A 13,106-nucleotide genomic window follows, 5' to 3' on the forward strand; every position below is an offset into this window, starting at 1 on the left:
AAATATTTGCAACCCATATCCAAAATAAAGAAGGGACTTCTAGAACTCAATAACAAAATCAAATAACCTGATTAAAAATGGGTTAAGTACTTGAATAAACATTTCTCCAAAGAAGACAGACAAATGTCTGATAGGCCTAAGAAAAGATGCTCAACATCACTAATCACCAGGGAAATGCAAATCAAAACTACAGTGAGATATCACCTTACAAGGGTGAGGACGGCCATTATTAAAAAACAAAACAAAAAAGCAAGTGTTTTTGAGGATGTGGAGAAAAAGGGACCCTTGGAAACTGTCGGTGGGAATGTAAAACAGTATAACCACTATGGAAACCAGCATGGACGTTCCTCAAAAAATTAAAACTATCATATGGAATTCCACTTCTAGGTATTTACCCAAAAGAACTGAAAACAGGATCTAAAGGATATTTGCACTCCATGTTCACTGCAGCATTAGTCATAATAGTGGAAACAACATAAATATCTATCTACAGATCAATGGATAAAGATAATGTGGTGGGTGGGTGGGTGTGTGTGCGCGTGTAGTATTATTCAGCCTTAAAAAAGAAAAAAAATCCTGCTCATCTTAACACTTAACACTGGTCCACCTTAATCTTCTGTACCCTTCCTTTCATATAGCATTTCCTAAAAGATTACATACAGTGGTTTAGAAAATTCATCTGCAAATTCTTTTAGTACCCTGAGATGACATTAATCTGGAATGGAAGATTTAAAATAAATGACAATGGTTAGATGCTTACTTGCTCTCTTACATGCTACTTACCTATCTCAATTTCTCTCACACCAATGTTGTTTGTACCCTTTCCAAATTAATTCTATGAGAGAATGTTCTAAAATGAACTAAAACAAAATATGTTGAGTAAATCTGCTTTCTGTATATGCTCACACTACACCAAACAACAGGCCCAAGCTTGTAACAGTACAATTAAAGAAATCAAATCCGTGGTACTTTTGTATAAGCTGTAATAATTTATATCAACTTTAAGAATATAGCTATCAAAATTCTAATTGTACTGCTTACTTTTAAATATGCAGCTGCCTCTTGGACAGAAAGTGTTCTCTGACTAGAACTGCCACATTCATGATCTCCTGGAAAGATTAGCATATTATTAATTTTGAATCAGTACTATGTTAAAGAGAAGAAAATAAACATGATTAATCAAAATATTTTCAAATTACACAATTATAGGTTATATTATTCAATAAAGAAAGAAGATAAACACTATTTAATTTCCTATAAAAAATCCAGTAGGTAATATAAACAATTATCTTTACATAAACCACAATCTTTAAATGCATTTCTAAATAGTCCAGATAGGAACATGTCTTCTATTTCCAACTAAATCATTGCCCAGAGTAGGAACCATGTCACACTGATGCCTAGCCACAGATCTTGGCACACAGAAGGCCCTCCAGAGATTCACTGTTTTTCAAAGGGGAGAATTCATTGTGGTAACTTACACATCTATTACTAAAGCTAATAACTCAAGGATTCAAATAAGTTTGAATTAAATTGTACATTCTGTGTATAAAGATACTGGCTATGCCTATCTTCAGCAAGGTGTGTGCATGCCTTAAAAATTATTATAACACAGATCAACAGGGAAATTAGATAGAAACTTCTAGCTATGATCTGGTTTCTACAAAGAAATGCAGTACATCCAAAACCACATTTTCCCTTTCTTGTAACTATTTATAAGAGAATCCAAAGCCTTTTCTTTCAGGTTATCTGTGGTTATTAGAAATCAATTTCCTTAAATTGAACTTCAATTGTAAGTTCTTTCTGCCTTGTTTCTCTTCAAATGATTTTTAACATGAAAGTATAATAGTTAAACTCCTTGGCAAATTTTTCTATTATAAAAGTAGCCATATTCCTAATTATCAGCCTTGTGCAAGTAGTCAGATTTTAATGGTCATAGTCATAAAAAAGGAAGAAATACCTATTAAATAAACAAGTAAGTCTTCAAACTTTATAATGCATTCTCCAACATTCAGTTTCCACAAATCTACAGCAGAGATCGGCAAACCACGACCTATAGCCAAATTGGCCCTACCACTGATTTTTTTATAAATGAAGTTTTATTGGAACACAGCCATACTCATTCATTTATGTATCATCTATGGCTGCTTTCATGCTATAATGGCAGAATTCAGTAACTCTGACAGAAACAAGTCTAGCACACAAAGCCCAAAAAACTTACTATCTGGTCCTTTCACAGAAAAAAGTTTGCTGACCCCTGCTCTAGAGGAAGGAATCTGTATCTTTAAAAGTACCCCAGATTATGCTGATCTAGCACCCTGCATAAAACAATGTTGTAGAGACAGCTATAGAAGTCTGTGATAGCAACATCAGGTATTCCTAGCGAGAGTATATACTTAACCGATTTCTGGGTACTACAGCATACCAAATAAATGTCATTAGCTTGCAGTATATGAATACGACAGTCAGTCAATGTAAAGAAGGCTTTTAGTGATATACACAGAATTATGAGCTAAAAAAACTGACCAGAGTTAAGGATGCCCCCCCCCTAAAAAAAACCAAAGACTGATATGAGGATGGGGAACTATAAGGATCCTAAATGCCTCCATTCAACCAAAAAGCTTCCATATTTACCTTCTACCAGTATTCTGATTTCCACAAAAGGATCTGCTACATACAAAAGTTTAGAAAACTACATTCTTCTTTTCTGTAACTTCTTTAACAAGAAGATAATCCAAAATCTCTTCTTTTAGATTATATGTGAAATTAAGAGTAAAAAAAGCTAAGGTAATAAGCAGATAAGCTGCTACTACAGCTTAGAGATGTTAAAAGGCTTACTAAGAGCAGAATATAAAGAAAATGCAAAGAATCAGTGGAAAAATATATATAGATATATATTCTATATATAAAATATATTCTAGAATATATTTACTTTATCCCAGGAAATGATACCTAATCAACCAGCAAAGGAAAATCTACACTTTTATATTTAATCTAGGGTTTTAGTTAATTTACTGCTTACCCAAATCCAATTGATATGTAAGCTTTCAAAATTTCTTATTACTACTAATGCAATAAAGAAATTTGATTGACTTTAGAATGATATATATTTCATCTAATACATATGGGCAGGAAGGAAAAAGGCCTTGATTAAATATATCTGTAAAAATAAAAACTACTCTTGTATAGGTAACAAAAACTTCTAAACAGAAAATCTGCAAACATAACACAAGACTTGGGAAAACTCCTTCTACTGATATAGCATGCTACATATACAAATTAATTTTCAAAACACTTTTAGACACTATGAATGTTAAAACAATTACCTGCAAGCTGTGCCAATCGATCATGAAGCTTGTATAAAGTGTTCATCATAAGATTTTTCTTACTTTCCTAAAATTAAAAGAAATTATAAAATATCCAATTCAAAAACATGTACCAAATAATCTTACTAAAAAAAAAAAAAAACAGTAAATAATTTAAAATCATAGAAGCTACATAATCCGAAGACAAATTCACATTTAAACAATGGCTACCGTATTTTTTAAAAAACCTTAATCTAAGAATCTAAATCATCACTCTAAACATTTTACTTTCTCGAGGATTGACTGGGAAATTGGCACTAAGGTTAGTGCTAAAAAAAGGTCTTCTGTACAACAAACTCCCCCAACCACCAAAGCAATGCTCCCAATCCTCCTTTACACAATGCATACTTATATATATTGTTCTTATGAGACTTCAAGGCTGCCCTTCATGTTTTGTCTTAATCTGATTCAACCACACAATAAGGGAATGAGTATTGACACTTTGATCCTCAACCTCTCCTAGGTCCCCAAAGTGGTCCTGTATAAATTTATGAACCATTAAAGCAAAACAAACATTTAATGAGTATCTAGTAATAGGAGCTAAGAACTATTCTCAGCAAAGCAAGAGGCCCAGTAAACAAGATGATTCCTGCTCTCAAGGGCAAAAAACATACTTAAGTGCTAGAGCTGCAAACAAAGTATAATGTAAATACAGAAAAGAGAGGGAAGGAAGATCCATTTATGGAAGAGAGAATATTTGAGTTGGACTTCACAAGAACAGAATTGACTAGTATTATAGGCAGAAGAAACAGCATGAGCAAAGGCATAAAGGCACTGGTTATGTTTCTTACATAAACAGTCATCTTTGATTCAGCACACTACTGGAAAAATAGTTTGGAATCAACTGCTAGGAACCAAGACAAAGAGTTTGACTTCATTCTAAAAATTTAGGAGGAGGAAAATAAAACAGACTTGTGCATCAGGAATAGTACTCTGAACATATGAAAGAAAACCAGAGAGGAGACCATTGCAATGTCTAAGCTCCCTGCCAAATAGTTGAAGGCAATGAGACCCACAATTTTAGAGCAATCACAATTAAGAAGGACCAACACAAGCAATGGAGGAGTTTAAGTTAGGAGAGGAGGTAAGCTTATCACACTCTTTGGAATTAATTCATGATTCACTAAGGGAGCTGTATCTTTATTATTTCCGTTCTTCCTGATGCGTCAAACAAAACTGTAATACTGGATAAAAATGACTGGGATATAAAAAGTTGGGAAATTAACATTTATGTCTCTAATGACATGCAACTTCATCCCTTTATTTTCATGCTGTTAAAGGTTCCACTACCCAAACCACCAGAGTCCGTGGTTTTATGGGAGATGGCTGATAGAGATCAAGTGACATTCCTTCAGCCAACTACTTGCCCTCCAACGCTTAGCTTTGTTTCCCCCCTCAACGCTATCTCAAGCAGATTCTGAATCAAGCCAGACCTTATCTTCGTGTAAGCTTAAAAATCCAAACTGTAAGCATCAGACATCAAAAAGTAACTGCTGGGGCTGAAAGCCAGATTCTGAAAGCTATGCATTTGTGATATATGAAACCACAAAATCATTTTTAATAAATATGTTCAAATAATAGGATGAGAAAGAGTTCTAATGATAGTAAAGCTTGTGGACTCGATACATAAAAGCAAGGTAAATCTGATTAAGCTTTGGGATTAAAGTAGCTAAGAGTTTCGAAGTTTATTTCCTTCCTTAATCTGGAGAAGAGACCGATTTCCTTTTCTTTCATATGTCCTGATCACGCCCATTCCCACTCCCCTTTCAAAAACAAAACTAAATCCAAAAATTTGACACCTGTGCTCTGTGATTACATCTCTAATGAATATCAGAGGCCTGGGAATAAACTTCATCTTTTGATTCACAGATATTAACACTGGACTAGAGTAAGTAGAAAAAAATAACAAAATCTAATCAGATGTAACTGAATACCATAAGACAATAAACATACACACTGTTACATTCTCACATAGAGAATTTAAGCACCCAAAAAGCTAAACTATAATTTTCTAAAAAATTATTTTTCCAATGGCAAAATATTATTCCAAAATATTCAAAATGACCATCTATATATTACAAGGGTCTCAAGTGCATGATCAACTAAATTATGATAGTTTTTATGTAATATATTATTAATGTGATCAATTTTGAGGAAGAAAAAGAAAGGCTTTGGTTCAATTACCTTTAGCACCAATATGCTAAACTAGAAATAAATCTGAAAAACATATAAATCAAATTTTAAAGTTACACTCTTATAGAAACTTATATTGACTAATAGTTTCATTACAGTCTTCTAATCTGACTGCTTTTCCAATTGTCTCCTAACATTCAGCTTGAAAGGTGTCTCACTCTGGCTTTCCTAATCACCCTGAAAACAAGTTTAAAGATCTACAAATGAATCCATACTTAAAGTAAGCTTTCAAGTAACATTTCATTAAACAAAAATGATTTTATACTATAATATGAAATAGCTACTTTTCAATTGTCTATTTTGGTAAGGTCCAGATTTTCTTTTAGTAAGGCATACCATTCTCTGAAGCAAAGTTCTCGTTCTTGGGTGGATAAAAATCAAACTGTATGGCAACTCTCCCAAATTCTCTCGTATGTTGTCACCTTTAAATAGTTCCCTCTTCTATTCTCAGCCAATTTTCTCAAGGAAATGTTCAACTGTTTATATTAAGTCTCTCATTAAATGATGATAATGATTTTAAACACTTAGCATGATGCCTGGCACAGAATAAGCACTTAATATAAGTGAACTGCCAGTATCTACATTACAATTATTACTATTATTTAGAGGTTCAGAACTTCAGTTTCTCCCACGGGGAAAATTATATAGAAGAAAATAAGGTCTTGTATTTCCAATGTGCAATGAGTATACTGTATGGATTTAAATGATGATGCCAACAGCAACATTATACTTAATATCATAACTGATAAAATCAACCTTTTTTAAAACAAGTATCACAACAGAATATCATTAAACACAGTCAATACAAAATCCCACTCTAACAATCTAAAGTAATATTCTATGGATTTGATTACACATTATTACATATCCTTTAAGCACAACAAATAATGTTTTCTATACAGGTCTATATTACTGTCAATTCCTTTAGTAAATTAGTAACTAATTGTGCATTATAATATAAGCTCCAATACCTTAATCTTTGAAGTGCCTATAATGATGGTAAGCGAAAAATATTTTCAGGTGAGTAAAATTTAGGTTAAAATTAGTATTATAGATCCTTTAAATAAAAAGAAATCATAAATAGGTAGCCTAAGAATCATGTTTCTTTCTAAATCCTTTGCCTTCCTGATGGTTGAATAGGTACGCCTATGAACAAAAGATCCAGAGAGACAAGGTGAGGGCAAAGAGGACAAAAATTGTCAGAATATCCAGCAACTTAAACAAGCATACCTCTAAAGGTTAAGACCTGATCCCCAGATAACATGCCAATACCATTTCACTTGGCAGTTGATTTTTACCTTAAAGTGATAAGCAATTCAGCTCTTAGGAGAAAAATCTGTTTCAGATTTAATTATATTATCATTAAAGAATACTCAAAATAAGAAAATTAATTGTTTCAGCTTAAAAGAACTTGTAAAATTAGCATTTTTTAGTTGACAGTCATCCTAGTATCTTATCATATAAAACATGAGACAAAATATCAGTATTATGATCTTCTACTTACTTGTATTTTTCCAAATGTTTCATCAAAGGGGTTTTTTACTATCAAGGAAAGAAAAAAAGAGAACTATTAGCATCATTTGAGGATGAGAATGAGAATCCCCCTAAACAAGCCCTCTGAAATGCCAGCATGTACTCTGCTAAAACTGAATGTAAACATGCAAAGTGTAAACAAACTGATGATAACAAAGGTTAGGGTAGTAATTTTTGAGACTTACTATATTTACCATTCTTATTCTGAATCTGTGGTTTTCTCTATTAATAACTGAGAGCGGTGCTCTGGTGTCTGAGTGTCTGGGTTCAAGTCCCAGGTCCATCACTTACTAGCAGCATGATCGTGAACTAACATCTACTTAGCTACCCTAAGTTGTAGTTTCCTCTCCTATAAAGGAAGGATGTAACAATGATACCTACCTTATACAGCTGTTGTAACGATTAAATGAGATAAACCATACAAAATGTTTGGCTTAGTGTCAAGCACTTAATACATGTTACCTATTACTATTACTGACTACATTGCTTCTACCAAACTTGCTTTCTCCTCAAAATATAGATTAAAAGCAGTTACTACTTAAGGAAATCTACAAGATGATTTTTAAAACTAAATTCTTTCAAAATTCTGACTTCTAATGATTAAAAAAAACTTCCTACTCATTGCTAACATCTGGAAAAGTGGCAAGAAACAAATGTACAGATCAAAGTAGCTAAGAATTGTCTCAATATTAAATAATTTTGTATTGCCAATATATATTATAAAAAGGATTTAGCACTTTCCATCCAACTTCCCTACACCCAACTCCCCTAAAAAAGATACAAACAAGTTTATGGCTAAACACATAGTATCTCTCATAGTTATTTAGAATCTCCTCCTTATCATCTATTTGAAAATTACATGCAAAAATATTCAGAGCTTTCAGATACCTGGATATCTATAATCCAGGTCACAACTAAGACTAACTGAGCCTACAAAGTAGTTCACACTGACCAGGTTTCTTTTCTGAGGTGCTTTTCTATTTTTATTTGAGAAAACAGGAAGTCCCATAGGAACCAGGAACTGCCTGATTCTAAGAAAGTTTCATGTGTGAGACCAGTTTAACAAGGTACAAAAAAAAGCAAGGAAAAATGTATCCTGCGATCTAAAGGGATTTTGCTAATGGATTTTTAGACATTTTTCTAGAGTAACAGGGTTTTAATGCTGGAAAAGAAAAATTTTTGAATGATAGAAGATCAAAAGTACTTAGTAGGGGACTAGGAAGAAGAAAAAATATAGCTTAAAGATTAAATAAAATGTTATGAATCACAACAGGCTTGTACTGAAGATACTTTTTAATAACACTTTTATTAATGTAAAATTTGAACAATTTAAAATAAAGCTGTATTTAGTTCAATATATTACAGAAAATGACTTGTCAATCTATTTAAAATAAACTGGTCACACGATACCAGAAGAACAAGTATTTTATTTGCTCTTTATAAGAATAACTCTAAAAAATATTAAAACATGCAATTCTAAAAAACAGGTTTTAATGTCTATGAAGAAAAGCCATGATAGCCTTATTTTTTTGACAGTATACAAAATCATTTTTTGTCAAGAATATTAAATGAAAAACTAACTCTACAAGTATCTCTAAGAAAGTATTACCATAGATTGTGGATGTTCTCCCACTAGACTGTCCTACTGTGAATTTCTCACGACAGAGACCATGTGTCACTCATATTTGTGTGCCTGGAGCCAAGCATAGTACTATACATATAGTTAGTGCTCAAAAAGTTCTGGTTGTGCTATCTAGGTTAAATCCACATTTCTTTATTCTACCCCATGTGTTAACACTGCAGAAGGCTGAGAAGGGTACGTTTAAAGCAATTGGGAAGCGAAGGGGACAGGATAACAAAGAAAGCTATAGAGCAGAACAATTATTCTGCTGAAAGAATGCTCTGCCCTTTGTATCCTTCTAGATTTCTGCCTCTTGTCTAACAGGCTGAGATACCCGAGAGTGTATCTTAAATGCCAATAACATACTTTCCATCCTATACACCTTATGTTAAAAAAAACTGTTCCCCAATTTCCTATGACAACCACTAGCATTTCACAGCATAACTAATTGGCTATAAAATCACAAAAAAATAAAAGGACACATTAAAAAGGACATAAGGAAACATGTGCAATGAATAAAAAGTTAAAAGGACTTTATTACGAATTACAAAATATTTGAATACATCAAAATGTATAGTGTAGATTCATGGCAATACTGTGCAAATAACTAATTTCATTGTGTGGACTGTACCTAAGCACTTGTCTTCAAAGCCTTTTGTTCATAGTATTATACAGTTTTTTTCCTTGTTGATTTGTCTCCTCGTTCAGCATTGCACTTTTTTTTTTACACTAAAATATCTTCCTTCATTAAGATAGGTATCAGTTCATAAATACTAGGATGCATATTTGTAAATAAGCTCCGTATTGTGTTGTGAAAGCCTTTTATGCCGTTGTTTCTTCTTGGCATATTGTCACATATCTGCTGATAGATATTCCAAAGTTTATGGGAAACATGGGTTCAAAACTCTGCACCACTGTACAGACAATGATGAGGGCTGGCTAAGATTTAGGTAACATAAAAATGGGACTACTGGGTCAATGGAGAAATGAAACTAAACTGTCAAACCAAACTGTCAACCAGTTATTTATCTTTTATGGTAAAATTACCTTATTATCAAAATGCTTGCTACAAAGATGCTTATAACAACCACCTAGAACCACAACTGTCACCTATTAAATTAACAGACCTATTGAGTTAACAAGTAGCCCTAAGATTAAGTTTTATAAAGAAAACTCCATCTAAAAACAGCAATTTTAAAAAAAACAAAAGCCCTCATTTCTAAAAGCAGCATCTTTTTTCTAAAGATTCTTTTTTATTTTTAAGTGATCTCTACACCCAACGTGCGGCTTTAAACTCACAACCCCAATACCAAGTCTTATACTCAACCGAATGAGCCAGTCATGCACCCCTAAAAGCAGCATCTTTATACATCTAATTTTTCTTCCCCAAATCGCTTCAGTATTTCAAACACCACATGCCAGTGTCTTTTATTTCATCCAAACTGCCTACAATATTTAATGGAAACCACACATACTGCCACCCCTAGTGAAAATATTCTTCCCCCCCCACCCCACCCCTGCCGCCAATTGGGCATTTATAGAGAAGAAACCATATTCCAAAAGCATCCCACAGCAAAAAAGTGCCACCTCATCTACAAGCCTCTTTTCTAGGCATGGACCTAAGAGTAAATTATAGTTCTTACCCCTCATCCTAAAGCAATGATAATGCCACACTGATATTTCAAACCTTCCTCTTCTGTCCCCTAATCGGCACAACCTTGAAGCCATTTCAGACCTAGTACTGTCCTCCTTTATATCCTACACCCCCAAGAGCTTCTCTTATTTTTTTTTTTTCTCAAAGCCTCCTGGTTTCACCATTTCTCCTTCAATTTTCTTGTTCAGATTATGTCAAACCTCAAATATACCAAACTTTTCTTTGTAAATGTCCTTCATATTTTGACTTCTCTTCCCTTTAAGCTACCCTAATGACTGTAAAACTCAAATTGCTAAAAACGTTTCTTTAATTATACTACTAGATCCCCCAAAATCATCAAATGATTTCCCATCAGATTTTTCTTCAAGGAAGTAATTCTAACCTTGTGATACTCTATGTACTTAGACACACAGTTGACTCTCCTTCTCCAAACCTCTCTTTCACATCAATTCCAAAAATGTTAATAGTTTTACTGATCCTTTAACTTTTCTTCATTCTCTTACACTGAGATCAAATTCATTAGCCATTATGAATGCCCAGATAAAAAGGAAAAAATGAAGTGTATCAACCTACAAATGTATTCACAAATATATGTTTAATGTTGATCAAATAAATTGCTATTTTCCTCAGAAAGGCTCCATTTTGGTCACTCAATGGCAGTAAAAAGAAGAAAAGCCTGTGGTGCCCAAAGTTCTTTCACAATTCAAAAAAAGAAAGCTTTTCATTTAATAATTATTGAGTAGTTTGTGCTAGGCACTGGAAATGTGACAGTAAATAAAATTTTAAAAACTCCTTTCCTCAAGGAGCTTAGGTCAAAAGAGACAGGTGCAAATACATTTTAAAAATATACGGTATGGGGCGCCTGGGTGGCTCAGTCGTTAAGCGTCTGCCTTCGGCTCAGGTCATGATCCCAGGTCCTGGGATCAAGCCCCGCATCGGGCTCCCTGCTCCCTGCTCGGCGGGAGGCCTGCTTCTCCCTCTCCCACTCCCCCTGCTTGTGTTCCTGCCCTCACTGTCTCTGTCTCTGTCAAATAAATAAATAGAATCTTTAAAAAAATAAATAAAAATAAAAATATACGGTATGGCAAATGGTTTTAAGCGCTTTGGAGGTAAAACAGCAGGAAAGGTGCTTGACGTGAGGGAGGAAAGCAGTATTAAGTAAGATGGTCAGAGAAGGCCATACTAAGAGGACTGCATTTGAAGAGAAACCTGAAGGAACATAGGTAACAAGCCATGTGGATACCAGAAAGAAGACGTTTACAGACTGAAAGAACAAGAAGTATACAGGCTTTGAAGTGGTAGCATGCTTGCCATATTATTCCTGGAAATGTAACAGAGTGGAGAGGGCAAACAGCAAGAAATGAAGTCAAACCAGTAAGATTATTTAAAGGAGTCAGTAGGTACAGATAATGTAGGGACCTTGGAGACTCTTAATATATTACTCTGAGCAAGAAATCTCACAGAATTCATTTTATTCAGCTTATGCTTTAAAAAAGAAAAGCCCATATAATAAGGGTTCAGGCCAGTCTCTCAATTAAGTTTAAGAATCCTAAGCATTTAGAAAATAAATGATCTGCTGTTCATGACTCAGGAAAACTGAGGAAACAGCACATTCAGGGTGCTTTCCTCCTGCTTTCTCGAGAAAACGGACTCCAATTTCAGTCAGCCTCGACATTCTTCTGTTCTGAATACCTGAAACTGTCATCAATTATCAATCAGTATACAAAATATTCTGCCAGGAGGAACTGAATAGACATTTTTTGGTACATGAATAGGTGCTCAACATCACTAATCATCAGGGAAATGCAAATTAAAATCCCAGTGAGATATCACCTCACACCTGTTAGAATGGCTACCCTCAAAAAGATGAGGTAACAAGTATTGGTAGAGGTAGAAAGAAAAGAGAATTCTTGTGCACTGTTGCTGGGATGTAACTGATGCAGCTACTTTGGAAAACAGTACAGAGGTTCCCCCCAAAATTAAATAGAACCATCCTATAATCCAGCTAATCCCACTTCTGGGTATATATAACCAAAGGAAATGAAAACAGGATCTTGAGGAGATATCTGCACCCCCGTGTTCACTACAGCATTCTTCACAACAGCCAAGATATGCAAACAACCTAACTGTCCATCAACGGATGAATGGATAAAGAAGATGCAGAGTGTGTGTGTGTGTGTGTGTGTGTACGTACACAGGCACAATGGAATATTACTCAGCCAGGAGAAAGAAGGAATCCTGCCACTGTGACATGGATGGATCTTCACAGCATTATGCTAAGTGAAATCAAGTCTGACAAAGACAAATACTGTATGATATCATTTATATGTGTAATCCAAAAAAGCCAAACCCAGAGAAGTAGAATGGTGGTTACCAGGGGCTGGGCAGTGGGAGAAACAGGGAACTACTAAGGATATAAATTTCCAGTTATAAGATTAACAAGTTCTGAGGATCTAATGCATAGCATGTTGATTATAACTAATAATACTGAAAGTTGCTAAGAGAGTAGATCTTAAAAGTTCTCAACACACAAAAAAAGTGGTAATTATGTGACAGGATGGAGGTGTTAGCTAATGCTATGGTAGTAATCATTTTTGCAATACATAAATGTATCAAATCAACACACTGTATACCTTAAACTTACACACTGTAATATGTCAATTACATTTCAATAAAGCCAAAAAAAAGTTCCGCCAGGAAGACACTGAGCCTTCAATCCTTCTGGTCTTCTTCAAGCCTG

At 34.1% G+C, this 13,106-nt stretch overlaps 1 protein-coding gene across 1 annotated transcript in view; it reads right to left on the reverse strand.

Moving 5' to 3' along the window:
* The window catches only part of LEMD3 (LEM domain containing 3), a 64,980-nt gene that overhangs the window by 30,605 nt on the left and 21,269 nt on the right, over positions 1-13,106 (reverse strand). Inside the window, exons 2-4 of the mRNA XM_032420365.1 lie at positions 7,063-7,100; positions 3,327-3,393; positions 1,042-1,109 (exon numbers count right to left, since the gene is read on the reverse strand). Coding sequence (XP_032276256.1) covers positions 1,042-1,109; positions 3,327-3,393; positions 7,063-7,100 — 173 coding nt within the window. The remainder of the gene's footprint in view (positions 1-1,041; positions 1,110-3,326; positions 3,394-7,062; positions 7,101-13,106) is intronic.

This window comes from Phoca vitulina, unplaced genomic scaffold (genome assembly GCF_004348235.1).
Source record: "Phoca vitulina isolate PV1807 unplaced genomic scaffold, GSC_HSeal_1.0 scaffold23, whole genome shotgun sequence".
NCBI classification, from domain to species: domain Eukaryota; kingdom Metazoa; phylum Chordata; class Mammalia; order Carnivora; family Phocidae; genus Phoca; species Phoca vitulina.